Source organism: Athene noctua, chromosome 1 (genome assembly GCF_965140245.1).
Source record: "Athene noctua chromosome 1, bAthNoc1.hap1.1, whole genome shotgun sequence".
Lineage (NCBI taxonomy): Eukaryota > Metazoa > Chordata > Aves > Strigiformes > Strigidae > Athene > Athene noctua.
The window spans coordinates 250,676,943-250,701,739 of NC_134037.1; the positions used below are offsets into that span (position 1 = coordinate 250,676,943).

The 24,797-nt window shown below is 40.0% G+C and overlaps 1 protein-coding gene across 1 annotated transcript in view; it reads right to left on the reverse strand.

The window, feature by feature from the left end:
- The window catches only part of ARHGAP42 (Rho GTPase activating protein 42), a 172,981-nt gene extending 151,391 nt beyond the window's left edge, over window positions 1–21,590 (reverse strand). The window contains exon 1 of the mRNA XM_074916689.1: window positions 21,130–21,590. Coding sequence (XP_074772790.1) covers window positions 21,130–21,283 — 154 coding nt within the window. The 5' untranslated portion in view covers window positions 21,284–21,590. The remainder of the gene's footprint in view (window positions 1–21,129) is intronic.
- Window positions 21,591–24,797: the final 3,207 nt, after the last annotated feature.

Consider the following 24,797-nt stretch of genomic DNA (forward strand, 5'->3'; position numbering starts at 1 on the left):
TTTACAGATATCTTTGAGTCTAATATGCAAGGCAATACATAGTGTATCCCAATGAGTCAATTCTGTTTTGTTAATTGTTTCTAAAATAAGGACTCCCAATCTACACATTGTCAAGAGACCATAATGACTCCTGCTGACTGTTGTAACAGCTCATCTATCAAGGACTGTGCTTCTCTGGGTCCCTAAACATACAATGTATCTTAATATCTCTTATCAAGATATTATTCACAAAGACAGGCTCCCTAAATCCTCTTACAAGAACCTTTACCTATGAGTAAGCAATACTCCTAGGATCCACTCTGCAGACAAGAACCCAGAACACTGGTATAGTTGGAGCCACCTCTCAATGCAAGCCAGTCACGCTCATTACTTAGCAGCCAAAGAGCTAGTAAGTTTAACTCTGACATCACACCCTCAAGCTAAATACATAAATTAATCTTGTTTGGTTTGCTGACAATTTTCATAATGGCTGGAAGAGAAAATAATTTTTAAAAAAAAATCACTGTGGAATATTAATTATAAACTGGGTAAAGATTATGCTCAAAATTAGTGTGGGAAGCAGTAATCAAATAATATGGATCAGAGAACAAATACAAAGTTTGACATAAACAGCCTCATGAGCATTATTGTCCTATTGGTTTTGGAGGCCACCAAGACACATACGTATTTACTAAGAAAACGAGCATCAACTAAGTCAAACAAAAACTAGGATTTACAGTGCCAATTTCTCAGTAACAACAGTCAGGTTGCCTTTTTTTTCTTCCCCATTGCTTCCTCCTCCACTTTCTAACATGAAAAATGAAACTTCTCTTCCCTCAAAGAAAAACAAAATCCACTAATAACCCTCAAAAGTTCTGCCTTAGCAGCTTAAGAAGTCTTCTTGAACTGATTTTTCCGGTGGCTAAGAGATTATGCAGCTGCTAACTTTAATAGTTGGTATATAGCTTCCCAAAATAGACCTACAAAATTATTTTAAAATTCATGGTTTTGTACTACTGAATGAAAAAACAGAACATGTTTCTGGGTGTAAATAATGGTCAAATTCTGTTTTTCATCATCTCCCCTCAGATAAGCAAAGCAGAAGGGCTTGAGAGAATTTCAGCTTCTTAAGACTTACGGGTGGAAGCTCTCTGATAACTTTCAAGTGTACATGTAAATGACTATTGCAAGAAAAAAATAAGTAAGAGTACATTTACTGCAATAGTCTAAAACAGTACAGTTACCTGAATATTTCCCTATCACTATCATCTGCATGGCTGCAGCAGAGCCTGGTAAAACTCTTCCTGATAGAACTTAGCACTGACAATTAAATGCAGAAAGCTGTGCAACACAGACAACATTCAAGGTAACGAAAGATAACCTGAAAAATACAAGAGAGAGTGTTGGTTTTTTTTTCTTTAAATAAGTAACAGTACAGTAACAGAATGATAGACCTAGAAATAACTGGAAATAATGTGTAGAATGAAGACTGCTGTAACAACTCAGAGATACCAGAGACATGGTATATAGTATAGTATTAAAAAGTGATAGAAGATTTGTTACGTGGCCTTTAAAACACAGCATTTGATAGTTTAATTAAGCATTGCAAGAATCTGTATGCATAAGTGACAGAATAATTTTATGATTTAGTTTTTTATTTATATTGAAATTTAACTTTGATAAATACTCCCATCCTTTGCAGAACATGTTTTCACAATGTTCTAGGATCACTCTTTTTGCTACGGAGTTTTTGATTTTAAAAGACAAACACATGAGCAGGGCTATTAAGTCTATAATAGTACAAGATTCTGACATCTTAAAAAAAATTCTTAGTGGTACAGCTGAAGGCCATAATGAGGAAATATTTTACTAAATATCATTCATCATCTTCTCTCGGGTGTTCCCTCCCAAGTGTACAGAGAAAAGCTGACATATTTTTTAAGTATGGAATTACTAAAAGAGATTATTTCCTTCAAGGAATAATTTATATAATTCTTCCTCAGGACTGTATGTTGAAAAGGAGACCAAGTCCTGAGAATTAATTCCAAAGTGAGAAGAAAGGAAAACGAAAGTCTAACCTTTTTCTGAAAGCACATAAGAAATACAGCTGTTTATTAACAGTGTATATTGCACTGTCATGATTAGTATTTCCTAAAGCATCAGGTTCTGGGCAACCTCTAGTATCTGAGATGGTTTTTCCTTCTCCCCTGAAGATTGAACCCAGTTGATGTTTTCTGGTTAGTTTAGGAATCCCAAAGATTTTCCTTTCTTCTTGAATCCCTCTCACACCACCTTTTCAGATACTTCTCCATTTTCAAATGCTAGCAGTAACATTGAGTTTCTCTCTGACTTCTGGGCAACATCATGTTAGTTCAAAATCTCTCCAACACACAAAGGGGACAAAAGTACTTTTCAATGCTATGGTCATCTTACTTTCCAAAAACCTGCCTGCTTGGACAATGGCTATTTGCAGTAACCATTTTTATTGCCCTCATTTGAATGCGTAATTTATAGAGTAGACTGCCCCTTCTGCAGCATTCTGTTCAATAAAAAATTCATAAGAACTGAATTGTAAATAGGAATATCCTTCAGACAACACAGACTAGCAACCCCAAAAATCACTACTCCCTTCATGTTATCCTTCCAAATATTTGCAGGTAGCTACCAAAACACTCTCAAGCTTTATTAAGATAATGGGAGAAAAAGAAAGGAGGAAAAAAAAAGTATTCTGTCTATGGGTTATTATTTTTCTTGGGAGGGTGTAATGGAGGAGAAAGAGTCTAAAAATCCAAGGGCCTTGAAAACAGTTTTTAGGATTAAGTATTTGTTTCAGTATAACATTTTGACAAACAGTATAGAATGACAAGAGAAAAGTGGCTGCCTAGAGCTCCCACACTCACATTCATCAGAAGAGATGGCCGACAACAGCTCCAAAAAGATCCCCCACAACTTCCTCTAAAATACTCCATAAATTGGAATTGATATTGTCAGGAAGTGTTTCTATTCATTGACAAAACCAAAAACTAACCCCACAATATCACAATCAGTCAAATGACTAAGACATTAATGAAGACTGACATTTCTGGGGAAAAAAAAAAAAAAAAAAAAAAAAAAAAAGGAATACCAATGGGTGCACGCACAACAGCTTTTTGAGTGAAGTGATACATGTTTCTGAAAAATCACATTCCAGTGAGAATTCAAGATCTTTTAGCTCCTGTTCTTCAATCCTCTTGAAAAATTCATTTAGCAAACTACATAACCCATGTCATATTTTACAGTCTGAACAATTTTTTTCATTTAAGGATCAAGGTAGGGCAGTAGCAGAGCTGTAGGGAAGGTAACAGAAGACTCGTCTCTTAAAGCTTCAGTTCTGCTAAGTACTGAACTCAGCAAAGTGCATATTCCAGCTGAGTTCATCTTGAAAGAAACACAGAGGATGTGGGCTTTATGCCAGTAAAATATTCAATGATCTGGAATCTCACAGGATAGACCTACCAAACTGGTTTTGCAACTGCCAGTACAAAAAAGCAGCAACAAGTACTTAACTCAGTTGCAGCTTCTTATAACGGAATCGAACTTTAGTAGATTTTCTGTATTATCACTATTGACATTTCTCTTTCCACCCTTCTGGATCTCAAAGTAGCCTTACTATTTAGCCAAGCCATCAAAAAAATCGGGAGTTCAGATTGGAAAAAGGGTGTTAACACCGAGTAATGAATTTTGCTGCTGATATAGATGTTTATAATCAGCTTTTATTTTTTCCTTAGAAGTAGCAGAATGATGTCACAACCTTAAATGTCAGGGAGATAAGGAGACAGAGGAAAACGAAATTTAGGAACCACACACTAATGCACATAGAAAAAGCAATAATTACATGTACACAGTGATGGGATTCACATTAGCTTAAGGGCTCTGGAAAGACCTTGGAATCACTGTTGACAATTCTTTTATAATAACAACTCTATGATCTGCAACAGTCAAAAATATTAAGGCTTATTAGAGAAAGACAGTATAAAGAAGAAAATATTATTATTTGATGCATTCACACCTTGAATATTCTATGAAATTTCTTGCAGTCCATCTCAGAAGGGGCACAAAAAATGTTGACAAAGAATAACGAGGTAGGATAGATTTGATTATTTAAAAGCAGAAAGTAACTAGATTAAAACTTTCCAGAGTAGCTGCAGAACAAAACCTGCAAGGAAGAATGAGGAAAAGATGGGTCTTTAAAAAAAGAAAATCCATACAGGCAACAGCTACTATTTCTCATAGAAAAATTGCCATCATCAGATAAAATAACCAAGCAGCAGGTATACAACAAAAGAAGAACTTTTGCCCCTGCAGTGCACACTTAAATCATGAAACTCCGTGCTTGCTGTCACAGTCCGCTGTGGAGCCTGACAGGACACCTGGGTTCAAATCCAGGTTAGAGAAAGCCATTTTTTAAAAAGGGTTATTTGAGGACACTTAGGGAAACTTTAACAGAAGGCTACTGCAATTTAGTAGTTCTCCTCATGTGACGTATTTTAGAAGCCAAGTACTTTTGTCTGGGTCACTGACTGGTCAGTTTTATTCTGGAGGTCTGAAGGCACAGTGCATGGCTCTGCTGAGACTGCAGAGACACGGCTACATCTCTAAAGTAATCTCACAATATCAGAAACTTGTACTTTACTAATAATAGAACTTAAATATTGACTGCATTAATTTGTTCTATGGGGAAACAAGGTTTTACAGAAGTAGAAAAGCTGCTGTGTCTTATCACTTTAAGGTTTTTTGGGTATTGTACGTTTAAAAAAGCCCAACGACTTTCCATACACTTGACATACTTTTAGAAGCAGAAACCAGATATTGGAGAGACCAAATTCCACACAGTAGCTGTGGATCTCTCAAATAGTAGAAACACTGTAAACACCTCCTCCTAAATTTGAGTCTCAGAGAGGCACAAATAAAATCCTTACACTGAAATGAATAAGGAATTAATGGAGTGTCAGATTTCATACTTAAAGAGCCAACACACTCTTAATGAAGTTTAACAAAACAGTATGACAAAATTTTTATTGGACAGTATGACAATTCTACTGCACTGATATTAACTGAATAATCTATTTAGTTTCAGAAAAAAAACCCTGAACTTATATGCTTTTCCATTAAAAAAGTACTGATCATCTATCTTAATATCCACCTCCTACACTAAAAAATGCTTTTTTGTAAGTATCCAAATCAAAAAAATTGAAACAACTTTTTAAAAACAGTATTTAACACATTTATAGATAATAATGTGTCTTTATTTTAAACTAAAGCTATATATGGAAACTGAGATGCAAGTGAAATTCCTCATGATACTTAATTGCTGCTTATATTACTCAACACCTGCATATATACAGTAAAAGACAGGGCATATAAAATTTCTAACCATACAAAGATGGGCAGAAGTTAAAGAATATAAATCCCTCAAAACCACAGGCTTTATTTTACTGTGGGACAACTGAGACATGAAGAAAGCAAGAACTGGGCACTCAACTGGTCTAATTTTTGTATCTGTCAAGAATCCAGACATGGGATTTGATATGCAGAAACTCCAACTCTCACTGGTACAAAACCCCATAGTCCCTGTCCCTATTCACTGCACTCAGCCACTCCTGCATACCCCACAAAGAGGGAAAACAAACAAACAACAACAAAAAAAAAACCCAAAGAAAATTGAGATTTGAATCACTTAATATGTTTAAAGATTAAAAAAAAAACAACAAAAAAACCTATCAAGCCACTAAAACATCTCCCCCCAACCCTCTAGTGTTCACTAGCAAGAATAATACTGCTGTCTTGTATTTTATTCCATTTATAGGAATATATCATTGTTTAAGTGCCATTTTAATTTACAAAGGTACAAGAGAAGTGTTTGTCAAAGTATCATGAAATTCCTTTGGGTACATTAAACATTCAAGAAAATATTGTAAGATCGATGCTTAATCCAGCAACACACTACTCGGTGCTTCATAATGATTCCTCGAGACAAGTGACAAAAGTAGGCATGAAAGTAAGTTTTTATTGTAAAATAATCTTAAAATCTCAAGGTATATTGAAAACTAGCTTCTCACAGAAGACAAATCAAACAGGCTCTGGAGTGCCAATGATAACAGGAATTGTGACAGTTAGCATAATGCGTATTTTACTAACAAATGATTTGGAAACTGTCAGAAAACTGGTGGAAAAATAGGTATGATATGCAACACTATTTCTGTAAATTCAAGATGATTACCACTCCCAGGGAGATTTGAGATATGTTGCACTAAGAGACAAGAGTAAGAAAAATGAATCAACAAAACAAAGAATTACATCATTGCTGTGCTGTGGCAACGTAAATAAAATAAGAATAATCACATTTTTAACCTGCTGTATTTCACCTTCATAGAGAAGACACTAAACAGAAAAAGTAGTATTAAATACAGTTATCAATATTGTATAAGAACAGAAAAATCAGAAGTTCTTCAGTTTGTATGGAACCAAAGGAAGTGAGTGGATACTGTGAATTTGTGGGTTAAATTTACTTAAAACCAGAGACGAATTTGTCTCTTGGAACACGGGGGGAAAAGAATGGGGAAACTGTACCTGTTAGAAAACTTGTATTTTTTCACTTCTTAATGAAATCTGAACAAAGAAATGCTAAACAAATTACTTAAACATGACCTTAATGTGTTAATATTCAATCTGCAATCTAGGGACAGACAAAAGGTGGTAAAACTTAGATGCAGTATTAGATTATCTCAGTTCCCTTCTCCACAAGAAAATGAGTTGTGTCATACTGGCTAGGGTACAGATGATGGCATCTTCAATGAGCTAAGCAACAAAAGTTACAGCTTAAAGAGCAAACTCAAAAATCCTGCATGAGTGTATCAGGAAAACTCTCAGCATACAAAGAAGATTTAGCTATGTAAACAGGAAATGTACTGCTGTGCCTACACCCCCTCTTCATAAAATGAAATATTTTGGATTTCTCATTTGACCTTAGACTCCCAAACAGCATGAAGATGCAGCAGCTCTAAGCTCACACAGCAAAAAGCCAACCATAATGACTGCATTTGTGAGAAAACTCCATTTAAGTCTGTTGCCAAGCCATATATTTATGCCTACAAGAATTTGCTTGGAGACATAGTTCTGTGTTTTTAAATCAGTGTATCTATTTTCCAATTAAACCAGTCATGGTAGTAGATGACAGAATAATGTACATACAAGAACTATGAGAATATTAAGATCTTTGAAGTACTTCAGACAGCCTGTATCTCAACAGGCTAATAAAGCTAAGCTTGTAGCCTCACTTTCCTAACATTAAAGATCTGTCAAAAATGTTAGTTTTGCTATCTTTACATACCTGCAGCATAGCAACTTGAACTGAACATATTTATTTAGAGTCTGTATCTATGAAAATAAAGGTAGTATTACCATCTTCAAGTGTTTGGTTTTGTTTCAATCCATATTTGCACATGCATATATAAACACTAAAACAAGCCATCCAGTCTAGTTTTCAAAACTAAGGGGGAAAGAAGGGAAAAAAAATTTTTAAAAAAACAAAAAAACCCACTACCAAAACCACCCACTAAAACCACCCACCCAAGATAGTTATTACAGCGTAACACCTCCATTTCAAATCACAGTGATGACACCAAAGTGGAGTACCAGAAGGAACCATCTGAAGCATCACTTGAAAGCATTTTAAAACATCACAAACATTAAACTATAGAATATCTTAAGGATTCATTCTTCCCAGATTTCAAAGTTCCACATACACAGGTACACTCAAGTAACGTAAACCTGAAAGCTTGAAAGTAGACTGAAAACATTTCTTCCTAAGGCAAGAAGGAACCAATGCAATCAACAAGCCCAGCTATCACTGAACAGTAGTTTCTGGATTTACTACTTCAAGTCCAAAAGGTGTAAGTGAACAGGGGTGCATCTTTGGGAAAACAAAAAAATAAATCTCCAAACAATTTAAGAGTTTCCAGCAATGAAAAGTCCATCACTGTCTTAAGGAAATACTTCACTGTTGCACACTTCTTATCTTAACTTGTATAGCTTCTGCCAACACTTATATCTTCACATGCCTTGGTCTGTTAGACAGTGAAGCTTTTAATAATGACTCTTTTCTGTGTTACAAATAAATCTTTAACTTTCTCTTTGGATTAAGCAGTTGCAAAAGAGATATGCTTGATGGTGTTTGTGGTTTCCAAGGAGCTTAAGCATTTTCATATGATCTTCATATGTTCAAAGGGTCTTCTCTGACCTTCACTATTTTTCAGCATTCTCCTGAAAACAAGCAGCTGGACCAGACTCAACATCCATCAATGCAACAAATACAGCTAATATCAAAACCCTTCAACTTATATTTTCAGAGATGATACACTTCTGGCATCTGTCAGTCTGCAAGCACATGTTCAGCTTATTAAATGTACTTACTCCTCCACCAATCAACTATTTTTCAGTCAGTGTTAACTGGTCTGTAGGGATTTCACATTTGCTATTTCCTGACTTGTTGAAAATGTCTAAATAGATTATGTAAGGACAACAAAGAGTGATGTTTGCTGTGATTCTAACAATTTTATTTTCAACTCTCAAAAAAGCAAGTTTTCCAACACAGAAGTCTCACCACACTTTTTAAAAACAAAAAGCAGCAGCAAAATAATTCCCTCTAAAACCTAGAGCAAAACACAGGAAGTTGTCAAGGAGAAGCTATGCTGAGAAGTTCAAGTGCACTCACTTGCTAGCTACTTTAGTTATACTGAAATTACATCAACAGATTTATGAAATTAAGGTAACATATCCTAATATCCAATCTGTACAATATATCCAGTTAGTAATTCCTAGATGAGTCAAAAAGCATCTCTCAAGCATTCAAGATGCTGCATTATTTTTAACTAGTTTTACCAGCAGGCTTGGACTGTAATATGTTGAAACTGGGAGGGGAAAAAAAAAAAAAAGGAGAGGGAAAATAGAGTAGCACTAGCTGTATCACATTTCAGTAAAAGTATGTACATGTGATTAATCAAAAATGAATATTCCCAAAGATTATTTTAATCCCATAATTTGTTGTGCCTTAAACCAAGGCCTGTTTAATCGGATCTGTTACCAATGGAAGGTAGCAATTCTTTTCCTCGCATCTGTTTTGAACCTGTCTATTGAACAAGTCTGTTTTGTATTGGACCTCTGACTGGTCTTGCCTGATCTACACTGTCTGGCTCCTCAAAGCACAACTGAGATGGAGAATCCAAGCCATAAAATACTGCAAAATGCCAGACCCCAACTCTGGAAGGCACTGACTGTCAACTATTAGTAAGCCTTTTATGTGAATAACACATACCACTGAACAAGATTCACAAAAGCACAGAACAAACTAAAACCTTTATTATAAACTAACTATAATTTTTATCAAGGAGCTATTAGATCATTCTTCTTTGTCTATGATAAAACAGACATTTTAAAGAAGTATGCAAGTTAGCAGAGCTTATACTAGAAGGCATAATACTTTATGAAGGCATGCATTTTTACACATACACGTTGATTTTAGCTGTAGCAGTCTCTCAAATGTTCTCACAATTACTGCTTTTCCCCAGAAAAAGGGGATGTTACCTCTACTACAGTGAAGCTCAAGTCTTACTTATTTCAAAGTTTCCCAGAAGGTAAACTCTATAGCTTCCCTGTGTATGTAGGCTCACAAGAGGTACAAGGAAGAGTACTTCAATTTTTTCCTTCAAGTATCAGTATACAACATGTTTTAATGGTAGTGGTAGTGCTAGACATGAAAAGGTTCAATAAGGGAACATTTTTTTTTTAATAAATAAACTTAGGCCTGGAGCAATCTTTTTCAAAGCATCAAGTTTCTCCTGCATGCTTCCTGCAATCTGTAAGTCATTTTAGTCTTTGAGGGAAAATAACCACACCTTTACAACGTTCACAGGTTTAAAATGACAGTTTATACAACTAGTACATCCCAAGAAAGCTGAGTTCTTCTGTTCTCCCTCCCTCCATTCCTCATTATCATGTGTAAACAAAAGGTTAAAGGCAAATAAGGTAGGATGGAAAAGGGTGAGAAGATATAAGGAATGGACTTAAAGTGAAATGTAAACTTTCTAAATGGTGCAGTTGCAATGTTCCTAGGGCACTGATTGCACCGGTGATCTAGGAAGGCTTTTGAACACCAACATTCACCACCACATCGTAAATCTGTGTTCTTCACTGCAATATGACCTGCACTTTTAAGAACTGCAGCTTTAAAGAACTGATCCACACATGTTTACACTGACATTAAGCCACCTTTCAAGCCAAATTATTACAGCAGGAAAACAATGTTAAAATTCATCCAGTTATCCCTTGTGCACTTTCAAATAGTAATCAAAGAACTTAGCTGACTCAAACAGAAAATGTCTTTACTGTGAAACACTACCCTACATATTGCTTGTTTCACCAAGAGTTTGTGCTCCTTTTGCATGGCAAGGGTGAGGACTTGAAGAAGAGTGAAGACTATTTTTATATTTGATAATCTTCTAAAAGCAATCAGGTTCTTGCCCTGATATTTTTCGTAGAAAGCAGGACAAGGTCATCATAAAAAATTATATCCTTTATAGAAAACAGGTCATCTGAGTGCCCACTTCATCTAAGACTTAAAAGGTACAAGTCTTAGCAGCATTTAAATAAATCATTCCCCTGTTCCTTTCCTTTCATAAATTCACTTATCCCCATCAACAACAACCCAACAATTTTCAAACAGTCATCAAATGCCTGAATGGCAGCTGCTTGTAGAGGAGGAACCAAAAGGTGTCTCTGCCAAAGACAGAAGTACTGTAAGTACTTGGAAAGCATGGCAAGGTTTTGGTAGAGGGGGAGGAGGGCTGCAGGGGTGGCTTCTGTGAGAAGACACCAGGAACTGACCCCATGTCAGACACAGATGGTTCAAGCTCAGATCTGCCACTGCCCAAAGCTGAGCCCATCACTGAAACTGGTGGTGCCTCTGCGATAACATATTTAAAGAAAGGTTAAAAACACTGTGCAACAGCTGGGAGAGAGAAGTAAGAAAACAGGAAAGAAAGAAGCCAGCAGACATCAAGGTCAGGGAAGAAGGAAGAGGAGGAGGTGCTCCAAGCACTGAAGCAGAGACTCCCCTTATGTGGAGAAGACTGTGGGGAAACAGGTTGTCCACCTGTAGCCCACAGAGCAGATACTCACACTGCAGCTCATGAAGGACCCCACATCACACTACAGATGTGACCTGAAGGAAGCTGCAGCCTGTGGGAGCCCATGCAGGAGCAGACTCCTGGCAGAACCTGCAGCCTATGGAGAGGTGCATGTACTGGAGCAGGTTTTCTGGCAGGAACTGTGGCATGCAGGGACCCCATGCTGGAGCAGTCTGTTCCTGAAGGTCTGTACCCTGTGGAGAATGACCCATGCTGGATCATTTAGTGAAGAACTGTACCCTGTGGGAGAGACCCCACGCTGGAGCAGTAGAAGAGTGTGAAGAGGAAGAAGCAGCATGGTTATGGACTGACCTCAACCCCTGTTCCCCATCCCCATCCCCTGTGCTGCACAAAGGGAGGAGGTAGAAGAGTCAGAGGTAAAGCTGAGCCTGGAAAGAAAGGAGGGGTAGGGGTGAAGGTGTTTGTAGTTGTGTTTTGACTTATTATTATTCTACTGTGTTATTAATTAGCAATAAATTAATTTCCCCAAGTCTAGTCTGTTTGCCTGTGACTGAAATTGGCAAATTCCCTGTCTTTATCTCAACTCACGAGCTTTTCATCTTATTCTCTCCCCTGTCCTGCTGAGGAGGGACCCTGAGAAAGCGGCTGGCTGGGCACCTGGCAGCTAGCCAAGGTCAACCCACCACAAGAACACAGCTCAGATGTCACACCTCTTTAGCTACCGAAGAATAAGATTATTACACAAGACAAGACAAATGTGACTTAGCTGTCACTGGAAACTTGTATATTAACCTTGGCTATAGTTCGATGTGCAATAATTAAGTTGTCACTGCCATCACACAGTAATTTAATGTCCTGTCCCCCATTCTTCCACCTACTACCAAACTTCCACAATTGCTTCCACGCCCAGGTTCCCCATGTTCTTCTGGGATGAGTACTTCCACAAATGCCTAACGAACCAAATCAGGAAACAGGGACACATGGAAAATTATTCAGCAAAGATTAGCAGTTAGTTTAGCTCCCTGATCCGGTAGAGCACACAGCTGAGCAAACAGCAATGCTAATACCACTTACAGGACAGAAGGGGCTGGAAACAAGGTCTGAGAGTAGGAAAAAAAGGAAGGGGCAGGCTCAAGGATCATCTGGTCCAACTCTTCTTGGCAAAACCACAAACTGATTCTTCTTATTGTTACCTGGTTTATTTTTCAAAATGTTAATTTGACTTAAATGCTCTTTACAGAAGAAAAATAATCCTCTTGGTGATACCTACTTTAAGTCGTATCTTTCAATGAACAAGAGTGCCTTTGCAAACAGTGACTACAATGCACATCTGACATTCAAACCTCTCTTCTTTAAGCAACCTGCAAAATACCAAGTAACATCAGTAGTAGAACCAACTATATGACCCAAGCATTGCAGCACCTTGTATCCTGCTTTGAATATTAAAAGATGGTAAGACTTCTGAAGACATACAGAATTTCCATACTATTTTCCCATGCCTGAATTATACTAAGCAAAACATCAGCACAACAGCATCGTGTTGTTTAAACTTCTGGTGCCCTGTGAAACACAAGTTTGCATAAATCAGGACAGGGAAGTGATTTAAGTTGATAACTTCAAGTGATCTGAACAGCTATACTGTAACATAGCCCAGAGTTCATAACATGTTGTGAATATATATATCTTCCTAATGAAAGTTATTTGCACTTCACAGGGTACCAATGGGAGGTTAGACTACTGTCCAACAGTACTTCATATTAACATGGAAGAAGGTCAAGCTATTTTTCTTCAGTTCAGTATTTACTTCATTGCTACTGCTTATAAGATCCTGAGACTTTTTCACTTTTTAATCACACACTTGAGGATTCGTAGCACCATATAGTCAAAAGACAACCATAAACATTGATTTCATTTAATGATTGACGTTCTCACAGAATACGATGAGCAAAGATCAAACCCGTGAACATTATTGTACTACTTCTGTTTCCTGTACTTTTACTTCTGATCTCCTGATTTGCTTTTTAAAAGCAAATTCAAAAAGGCTTAGAAAAGAACTGCTAAAATGACCAAGAAACCAGAGCAGCTCTTAGGAAAGAGGATGAGAACAGTTTGTTCAGTCTAGCAAAAGGATGTGATTATTCCCCAAGCAAATCCAAGTAAACAGTGCAGAAATATTGAGTGAAAGGAAAATGAGCATAAACAAATTTGAATTTCCAGATTAAATTTATTTTTAATGAGTTATTCAACCCTCAGAGTAACAAGGCTCTATAATGGCTTTCTAGCAGAAACAGTAAGGATAAAAGCTGTTTTTAAAATGGAGTTTGGCAAGTGGGGAATTACATGACATAACACTAGATCGGATTTAGCAAGGAAATCCATTATACCCAATTCTGCTATATTCCAAATCTATTTATAATTAGTTTTGAGACTATAGGAAAAAAGGCAAAGACATAGCGCTGCTTTACATATCATTCTGTAGAAAGGAGGACTGCACAGGCCTCTGTATTTTTCACAGAGGCTGAATACGAAATTATTTACTATTTGCAGGAAACTGCAAATTGTTGTAGCACGCCTGCCCATGAAAGCCCAAGAGATCTGTACAAGTTCAGTGACCACAGCATCATATTTTCCATTGTAGTAAAGGCAATACTCATGAAGCAGCTGGTCTCTTATTAATAGAATTCATTTATTTTATTCATAGCAAATGAAGTATGGAGTAGACAACAAGTCAACTGGTCCATTAAAAACAGATTAAATTTGACCTTTTCAGAAATCAGTTTAAAAGTTTGAAAACCCTAATTTAAAAAAATGCACAACATTTTCTTAAAGCAGAGATATCATTTCATATGGCATTTGAAACTCAAAACCACTCCTTTGGTAACTTCACATAATCCAATTACAAAATTTCACTAAAGAACTCTTGTTACAATATTAAAGCACAAGAACAATCACGTTGAGTCCCTCAAGGACTTTATTAACACAGTAGTCGCTACTGATGGTACGGGAATTCACTTGCATGGATTCTTGACACAAAGTGAAACATCATGTGATAGACAGAAAATACTATGTTCTCTAATAGTCCACTACATACTAGTATTTCTTTTCTCCATATATAGTTGGCTAAAGATCATGGAATCACAGAATGGTTTGGGTTGGAAGGGACCTTAAAGTTCATCTAGTTCCACCCCCCCTGCCATGGGCAGGGACACCTTCCACTAGCCCAGGTTGCTCAAAGCCCCGTCCAACCTGGCCTTGAACACTGCCAGGGAGGGGGCAGCCACAGCTTCTCTGGGCAACCTGTGCCAGTGTCTCATTACCCTCACAGGAAAGAATTTCTTCCTTCCACATCTCTCCCGTAGCCCCCTTTAAGTACTGGAAGGCCACTATAAAGTCTCCCTAGAGCCTTCTTTTCTCCAGGATGAACAACCCCAACTCTCTCAGCCTGTCCTCATAAGGGGAGGTGCTGTGGCCCTCTGGTCATCTTCATGGCCCTTCCCTGGACTCGTCTGAGCAGGTGCATGTCCTTATACTAGGGGCCCCTGAGCTGGACACAGTACTCCAGGTGGGGTCTCAGAAGAGCAGAGTAGAAGAGGAGAATCCCCTCCCTCAACCTGCTGGCCACAAATCTTTTGATGAATCCCAGTATATGGTTGTTTCCGGGATGCAAGGGCACTATTGGCTCATAGTCAATTTTTCATCCACTAATACCTCTAAGTCCTTCTCCTCAAGAGAACTCTCCATCCAGCTGGTATTTATGCTTGGGATTGCTCCCACCCATGTGTAGGACCTTGTACTTGGCCTTGTTGAGCTTCATGAGGTTTGCACGGGCCCACCACTCCAGCCTGTCCAGGTCCCTCTGGATGGCACATCCCTGCCCTCCAGTGTGTCAACCACACCACACAGCTTGGTGTCATCAGCGAACTTGCTGGGGATGCACTCAATCCCACTTCCATGTTGCCAAAAAAGATGTTAAACATCACCAGGGCCAATACTGACCCCTGAGGAACACCACTCATCACTGCTCTCCACTTGGACGTCAACGCTTTGAGTACAACCACCCAGCCAATTCCTTATCCACTGAGTAATCCATTCATCAAATCCATGTCTTTCCAATTTAGAGACAAAGATTTTACATGGGACAGTGTCAAATGCTTTTCACAAGTCCAGGTAGATGACGTCAGTTGCTCTTCCCTTCTCCAGCAACGTTGTAGCTCCGCTGTAGAAGGTCACCAAAGTTGTCAGGCACGATCTGCCCTTAGTGAAGCTTTGTTGGCTGTCACCAATCACCTCCTTATTTTCCATGTGCCCTAGCATATTTTCCAGGAGGGTCTTCATGATCCTGCCAGGCACAGTGGTGAGAATAGCTGGCCCATAGCTCCCCGCGTATTCCTTTATTCCCTTTTTTAAAATGGGGGTTATGTTTCCCCTTTTTTCAGTCAGTGACAACTTCACCGGACTGCCATGACTTCTCAAATATGAAGGATAGGTGCTTAGACACTTCACCTGTTAATTCTCTCAGGACCCACTGATGCATGTCATCATGTCCCATGGACTTGTGCACCTTCAGGTCCCTTAGATAATCTCAAACCTAATCTTTTCCTACAGTGGGAAGTTCTTCATTCTCCCAGCCCACGCCTTTGCCTGCTGTGTCTTGGGCGGTGTGGCTGGAGCACTTGCCAATAAAGATTGAGGCAAAAATTCACTGAGTATCTCAGCCTTCTCCATATCCTGAGTAATGTGATATAGATTGCAGCTGCTTTTAATGCTAGAGGCAGCAATTAAGCTCCCTCTCTGGTCAAGAACCAGCTATCGTTGGTATCTTTGTGTGAAAGGCTCAGCACTGTTGGAACTGTTTTTGAAAGCCATGTCCATAATCCATAGATAACTCAGACATCAGCAGAAGTTGAACAGGACTATACAAACGCCTATCAGAAGTAACAGAACAGCTAGGGAGCAGATGACTTTAAAAACATTAATGCCGATCACTCAGTTTCAACTTCCTTTTAGTGGGAAACTTTTTCTTCAATTGGTAAAGGAATCACGTATTTAGAGACTAAGAGGTGTAACCTGTTGTAACATCCTGACTCTCACGCAACCCTAACATGAAAGGCAAGTTACGCATTTTTGTATTACATGACTAAAATAACTAAAAGCAATCCGTTTTCAATGGCAATGTGAGTTATTTCTGAAATTCTCCCTAGTAAGCTATACTTTTATAATTCTATGTTCACCACCATAGTATCACATAGAGAATATGAAGAATCAGTTGTTTTACTTGGAATCTAAATTAACAGAAAAGAATTATTGCTATCAGTGGTTATTATTCAATGAACTCAGTCCTGCTCCAGTTAGAATCTGGAAAAGACATTTTAAAGATATAATCTCATGAAAATATGTGAGGCCAAGATATCTGGGAAAATGCATCTTTCTGGAAAGATACAAAGGGGTTTTTTTACGTGAAAAAAAATTCCCAAGAGAGATAACAAGATCATATGTTCTTATGCTGTAATTTTGTCCTTATTTTTTTTCCAGCCAGCTAACTTCTAAATTTCCATACATATAGACAGGTTCACCACTATATTTTTATAGTTAGGTTTATGAGAGAAGAAAATCAACCCTGAAAACTGTATGTCAAAACAGTTTCAAGACACTCTTTTCTGTGTGGAATTTCTATAAAACCCTCACACCCCTGCAAAAGATGGTATTTCCATCTTGTGCCTGTTTCTCTGTTTTCCCCTGTGTTAAGTAGTAAAATAAGACTACTAATGATTGCTAATAAACTACAAATTCCCAAAGATATCCATTAAAACTTATTTATACTACATCACAGCTCTGGATTGCTGTTTGCATCACGTTAAAAGACTTCAAAAGGCATAGCATCACTTAAAACAGCTGCAAATCCACTGAACTTTCAACCATTTAAGCCAAAACTCATGTAGTTCTCATCTTTGAATACATGAAATTGTTGCCAAAACAGGACTTAAGATGGAGAGAGGTGACCTCAAAAATCAGAGGTAAAAACTGAAGGCTTCTGCTCAACAAGAAGCAGTGGGAACACCTGTACAAGGTGCATGTTACTTTTTTGGATTTTTCAAGACAATATTCATTAACTTGGGCAGAACACTAGGCCTATTATGGAAATTAAAAGCATACAAGTATTTCTATAATGAAATTTCCTATATAATCTATATGACAATGCCCTAGACTGAGCTGCTTTTTCACAAGACAACTACAAATAAATTAGAAAGTATACTATTGGCAAAAAGTACAGGAAAAAGAGACTTGATTTTTTAACTGAAAACAAGCTGGAAACGAGGAGAAATTTCAATTCTGCTTCAGGAGTCCAGCTACAGCTGGACTTGACTACATGAAGCATAGGCACTTCAAACATGAATCTGAAAGATCTATTACATTAGGTGCCCGAAGAAGTTATCAACAGTTACCTAATAATCAAGAAGGACAGTTGTAACACAAGATCATTTTTTCTACATTTTTGTTATAAATCTATAAATCAGGAAAAAAAGAAACCCTCCTCCAGGTGCACCAAAACTACATGCTCCTACTTAAACTGTGCCTACGCACAGAGTTAAATCTCTGTCAAAAGATAACTTTTTAATGTAATAGGAACACTTACTATACGCATAAACTAAGTCTTACAAGAGATAGTAATGTATTTAGTACCTCAGTTGATTTGAAAGAATAAAATGTAGTCACTCAGTGCAGATACTAGTTGTAGGACAAGTCTGAAGTAGGCGCGGTGGCCATACAGATGTGATGCTAACACCTAACTAAACTGGACCATATAATCTGTGCTCTTCTGAAGTGCTCCCAGAGTCTTAAATATTTAGAAAGAGAAGGAAACTGTGCAAAAAATGCTAGGAAAAGGCTGCGGAGTATTTGATATCAATCCTAGCACTATCAGCGCTCACTGCATTCACAACAGTCAACTGCTGCTTCCTGAAGCACAGTATTACAGCTCAGCATACTACTCTGGAAAGCAGCACTCTTCACAATGAACATAGCAAAACCACATTAAAATAAAGTCTGACCTTATCTTGGGACCACTCCAATTAAAATGCAAAATGTTTGCATACTACATTAAGCGTATTTGTTCTACCTTCAATTTATGTGGAATCTCGTCAGGTATTTATATACATTGCATATTTGCAATAACTTCTTAGATAATGGATTGTGCACAGATTAATTTTGTAACTTTTATAATATAGAAGGTTAATTCCACCTGAAAAACCATCCACATACTGTAGTTTCATATAAGATTGTATATTTAGGCAACTTTAAAAGATTATAGTATTTTCTAACTGCATTAAGTCAGCTTCACTGTCTCTTCTCTAAACACGGTCAGGAAGGGCATGTTCCAACACTCATTTTCACCAAAGCTCTGTAGCACTATCCAGATTCTTCCTCCCAACAGAACTGATCCTCCAAAATTATATGTAAATGAAAAATCCTAGATCACCTAAACAGATAAAACATGGTAAACAACTCCTGTTGTCCTCCAGGGCTTGTAAATTATTAAATATTCAAAGATGAAATTGTAAGAGTTCAGCACTGAAATCAACCATTTACTCCACCGTTTGATTAGATTTTCAAAGACAATCTAAAAGAATTATAAAAAAAAAAAAGCCTTGAATAAGTGTTTTACAGTCCAGTGATTTTAAAGCCAAGTAGGAGTAGCCAGTGTTCTTTAACAAGTCACAAGTTCGCTACTCCAGAAAACATACAAATAGTAGTACTTGCCATAACAAGCACACTGTCCTTGCAGCATCTACACCAGAGTCTCTACAGCATAAAGCCGGGATTTCTATTTTGCTGAGAAAAATCCAGACATTTTCCCAGTTGTTCTAACACAGGAACTAAGGCATTATTCTGTGGAAGGCATGGTCACGAAACTAAGGGATTTGAAATGAACAAAAGAAGAAATATTTCTTACTACACCAGACCAGACCTTATTTTCCTAAGGCTAAAAGACACTATAGCACACAGCATTTTAAAGTTGCACATAGAATACAATAAGCATTGTGTCAAATACAATAACATTTGAACTAAAAAGTTTTAAAAATCAGAAGGACTTGGAAGTTAAGTAGTCATTACTTGAGACAGAGATGTTGTTTCTCCTTAAAGAGGGGGAGAATTGTTAACCACTTAGACAGAGGGTCTAAATCTAGCAAGGACTCACAAGTACATTTCAAAAAAATAATGGGATTACTTCAGAACCAAGGTCTAAATTACTTCTCAAGAATATTCCTTTTACAGCAGTCTGTCTTTGACAAGTTAAGAAGAAAGTTGTATTTGTCCATACTGGAACCGGAACAATAAGCAGTCAATTTCCAGTGCTAGTTCAGGTCAAAAAAATAGCCATGTGGTACCCAAACCTGTCATTACCATTTGTGGACACCATCTTATAGAACCAGCTTTGTAACAGTAAGTAATGTTTCCTACCTAAGCTCAAACTTCCTGTTTTATGGATAAAACTTTTTAGCAAGGAGAAAGACTTAAAAGTACAACTAAAACCAAACTTTTTTTCTCTGGAAGGAAAAATGTGCCATTTTTAGCTATATATACAGACACACACACACATTTTCTATGTATTCTATCATCTCACATTCTGTGGGCATGAATTCAGTAATTTATTGAATTTAATACAAATTTACGTAAGATGCTAGATTCATTATCCAGCTACTCATTAAAACAGAGATGTGTCCAGAAACACATGCACTATATGGAAAAAAAAGTCTCAAAATGACAGTAGTGCATTTATGTAAATGCAGTGCTGTAAGTAAACTCTATACAGTCAATGCATGAACAATTACAATTAACATTGAATCTTACTGTTGGCCAAACAAAATCTTCACAATTTGACCTCCTACCCCAGGTAAAGAGACGAACTTTGAGTTTAGGCCAGGTTAGCATCAGTTTGGTCTCTTATGAGCTAAGGAGCTCACAGTAACACCTGTTCACTGTCCACATAAAGAGCAATGCTGCTCCCCTTCACCCTACAGAAAGTAGCATACCATGTCAGCGGGGCAGGTTTTTATACGCATTGAAGTGATTCTTTTTCTTGAACATCTCACGTTGCAACGCGAGAAGCTGTAAGTTACTTCTCAGCTCTACCTGAATGAAAGCTCTGAGCAACAGGTGAGATCCAAAGTGACTTAAAGACAAGAAGTAGGTAGCAAGGAGTTACAGAGGAGGAGGGCAAGACGAGTCTAGTAATGCTCGGGGCAATTCCTAGTTTTCACTTTATGCTCTTCAAAGCGTGAGGGCCGTTTTCACGCTCGGGGAAGCTGTCAGTGTTCAACTCACTTCTGTGCTCTAAAAGCATGAAGCTGTTCATCCTTGTATCTCTTCTTCCAGAATCTTTCAAAGCACATAAAAGTTGATCTACTACATACAACAAGACGGGCGGGGAGGACAGGGGGTCACGGTGTGAGATATAAACTCTCTTCACATAAATTCACTTCAGTGTCTGCCTTGGCCCGTTTACTCGGGACATCTCCATTACCGACAGACGCCTCGCTGGCAGCCGGCGTCCCAGACGAGACCCCCGGCCGCACTACGCGCCCGGTCCGTACAGCGACCCACACGGCGGCGTCCGGCCCCCAAGCCCGAGGCCGGGTTCTTCCCCCTCCCCAGGCGGGGCCGCCTCGGCCGCCCGCTCCCCCCGAGGCCGGGGCGCCCCCGCGCTGCCGCTGCCCCCGCCGGGGAGGGCGCGGCCGGGCCGCCGGGCCGGGGCAGGGCCCCGCACCGCCCCCGCTCCCCCGGGGAACCCACCCAGCCCCGCCGCAGGCCAGGCCAGGCGCGGCGCAGCGCCGGGGAGGGACCGGGGGAGAAAGTTTACGAGGCGCTTTTCGGCAGCTGCCGGCAGGGGAGCCCGCTCCCGGCGCCCATTCAAACAAAAGAAGCCCCTTCTCCTGCCCGCCGCCCCCGGCCCGCCCGCCCCACTCACTCCGCAGGGCCCCGATGAGGAGGCTGCCGTCCTTGATCAGCTCCTTGATGAACTTGTTCGTCCGCTCCAGCTCGATCTCGTGACACTTGAGGCGCTCCCTGAAATCCGGGCTGTCCAAGTAGGAGTCGCTGAACTCCAGCGTGGGCAGCCCCATGGCAGCGGCGGCAGCCCCCCGGCCGGCGGCGAAGGGGCGGGCGGCTGCGGGAGGGCCGCGCCGAGACGCTGCTGAGGGCAGAGGGGAAAGCGGGGTAGAGGCGCGGCGAGGCGCGGCTGCCGCCCCCTCCGCCTCCCCGGAGAGGCTCCCGACCCGCTGCACCGGCCCCCTCAGCGCCCGGCGGCCGTTGGCGGCGCAGGCGGCGCGCTCCGGTCGCTGTCACCCAGCTACATGCTGCCCGCGGGGCACCGCGGGCTCCCAGCGCCGCTGCCGCTCCGCCGCTTCCGGAGCGCTCCTCTTCCTCTCTCGCCGGCCCGAAGTTCAGTGTGAGCCCTCCCCGGCCCGGCCGCGGACGCCTCCTCCCGCCGCGGCATGCTCACACGCCGGGGATGCGGCCCCGGCAGTGCCCGCCCCTCGCCCGCCGCCGCCCCCGCCGCGCTCTGCCCTCCAGCGGCGGCGCGGACGGGCCCGGCTCGGGGCGAGGCGAAGCGAAGCGGGGGGGCGCGGAGGGCCCGCACGGCCCTGCGGGGGACAGCGCTCGCCTCCTCCTTTACCTGCGGCTTCGGGAGGGAGAATCCACCGCCGGGACGGGGAGGCTTAGGGGTGTTTAAAACCGCGCTGGGAGGAGGCCGGTTTGTGCCAGGCTGATGGGGGGAGCCGCCGCCAGCCAGGTGTCTCCGGCCACCGCCGGAGCAGCCGCGGCGGCTTGGGCCTGAGGGCGCCGGGGGACCTGCCCCCGCGGGCCTGCGCGGGCACAGCGCCGGGGGACGGCGATGGGGAGAGCAGCGAAGCGTAGGGGTGGCGGAGGAGGAGAGAGGGAGGCGGAGACCAAGGAAATGCAAAAGGTAGGAACGTCCATGTTCTGCCGTGGCACCTGGCTGCTGGGGGGGGATACAGCCGAGCCAGATCCCCAGTTACTACAGCAAAGGTGTGTTTTTCCGCGTACATGAGTCTGCTTATCTCTTGTATCTTTATCTGGAGTGGTTTTTCCAGACATAGTGTGTCAGTATGCAGGTATGTACACAATTCTGCATACCGGGTCCGAGGGCAGCCGTCTGTAAACACACCTTCAAGTCAGCAGTAACTTTGTTGGAAACAACCAGCAAGACTGACCATAAAAATAATTGGACTTAAGGACAGCCCACCTGTTGCCAAAAGTAACTTTCAGGAAGATGGTAATGCTTCTTCATGAGCTGTGCACACACTCCCACCAAGTAATTCGTAGTGTATATATTTACGCAGTTTAATGCAAAAGTGGGGGAAGACTCAAAGCCGCTGCATGTTGTAGTTTCTTGACACAGTATGTGCTATTCACACTTCCAATCATTCGTCAAAACTAGCTTCTTTGTATTCGCAATAGATTTTTGTATCAGAAATGCGGAAAAGAGGCTGCAATTTCTAACAATATGGCTTGTAGAATTAGTTGAAGTGAAAAAAATTCTCTTTTGACAAGGCTGAGACTTCCTGCTTACAGGACAATCTCTGAGCTAGCTGTCAATGATGATATTATTAGACCCATTGAAGACTCTTAATTCGCAGTGATTGCAAAACTCTGCTCATCAACATTGCCTGAGAAAAAATCTTTTTTTAATAATGGGAAGAATAAGACTGGAAAGGACTGTTGGGTTAAGAAGATCATTTCCTTGCTTTATCAGGCAGTAGCATGTAATCTTACTTGCAAACTAATAAACCTCGTTTAAAATCCAGTTGAACTACTGGAAGGATGTTCCAAATAGAATTTTTCTGATTATTAAAAACGTAATTTTCAGCCTACATATATTCACAGAGTCATTTTAGGCACACTTGTTCTTTCTTCAGCATCATCTGTAGCTGAAAAGATTGTCCTCTACCATGTTTACTCTTTTGATGTAGTTCTAGGATGCAATATCATATCTAAACCTTCCATATGACAGCTAAATTAATCAGAGCTTTCTGTCATAAAATATTAGTTTCATTCCTCATTCTCATAGTTCTTTTCTAGATGTCGTTATGTTTGATTTCATCTTACTTGATCATGATTTACTGAAATTATATGCAAGCCACATTGATGACTACACTATTGCTCTAAACACCTTTGATGAACATTGTATACGTCTGTTTCATGGCAAAATTATTTCTGTGGCTTCACTAAGACACTTAGATCTTTCTTCTCCTCTGTGTTCAACCAGCAGATTCCAAAGTTAGAAAATAAATACTCGTTTGGTCCCAAAAACATATACTTTGCATTCAGAAGTTCAGAGTAATTATTCTGGTACTCAAGATGACTCATTTCTTACTATATAATCTTTTCATCTTCAGAAGTTCCATAACCACATTGCTGCTTTTGGTATCAGGATCATGAATGGAAATATTAATGAGACTGATACTAATAGTGTACTCAGCAACGTTCTCTCAGAACTTGCCTGCAGCCTGACATCCTTCCTCCAAGTAACTTAACATTATCCATTTAACTGATTCCGTATGTTTCTCAGAGTAATCCACATCTCTCTTAGCTGAGCATTTCCCAGCATATACTGTATCAAATACTATGTAAAAATCCTTCTAGCTCACATGTTTTGTTGTTCCCTCTTCCCAGAAAAAGCTTTTAAGGAAACAGATTTGTTAAGAATTGATCTTTGTTTCATAAAGCAATATATAATCAGGTGTACACCCAACCCTACATTACCTTCCAATGGCAGAGAAAAGGTTAATAGTTAACCTGTGAGTTTAATGAGCATTTATGGATGCATCTGGAGGAGAATCTGGTAAATGAGTGATTTGGCACACCTGGAGAGAGGTTAACTAACAAAAAAATCCTGATTAAAAGATTAGTCTTTAGTATGTGTTTTGTTTTGGGAGTTAGGTGGAACACTCATTTTTTGCTTTCTAAAGAAAAACAGGTATTTGAGGGTATATTTGGAAATTGTAAAAGGTCGTCACTTTATAGTGAGCAGGAAATAAAACCTAGGCATACCAAAAAGCGGCTTTCTTGAAAACTAACAGTATGCTAGAGGAGGGTGAACTATACTGGATAACAACTCATTTAGACACCTAAGTACATAGATTAAGTAGAAAGCTCTAGTAAATGAGTTAGGCTGATGTTATGACTAGCTATGAAGACATGAATGAGAAGTGAGATACTGGTTTTTTCTGAACCTTGGGGAGCTTTGTCCCGTTCATCCACTTCTATGCTTGTTATTCTAAGCTTATCCTAAAATCTTATGTGTTAATGAGGCCAAATAATTTATTGTAGACTTCTCCTTCAACTTAAATGTATATACTGAACTATCATTTCCAATCAGTCGCCCTGATCTGACTCTAGCGGATGCCTAGGCCATATTCTTGTCATGGGCCTAGGTTGCCTGGGAAGAGGAAAGGAGAGGGGTCTATTGGTACTGCTTACTACAGTGTAGGTCCCCTACTTGTACAGTGAGGACGTGGCTACACATGCAGTCTTCAACGTTATGGCTGTACCTAGCTCTGTTACATGTTGTTAAGTTCATGCGGACAAGAACTGTGTCTGTTACCTAGAGGG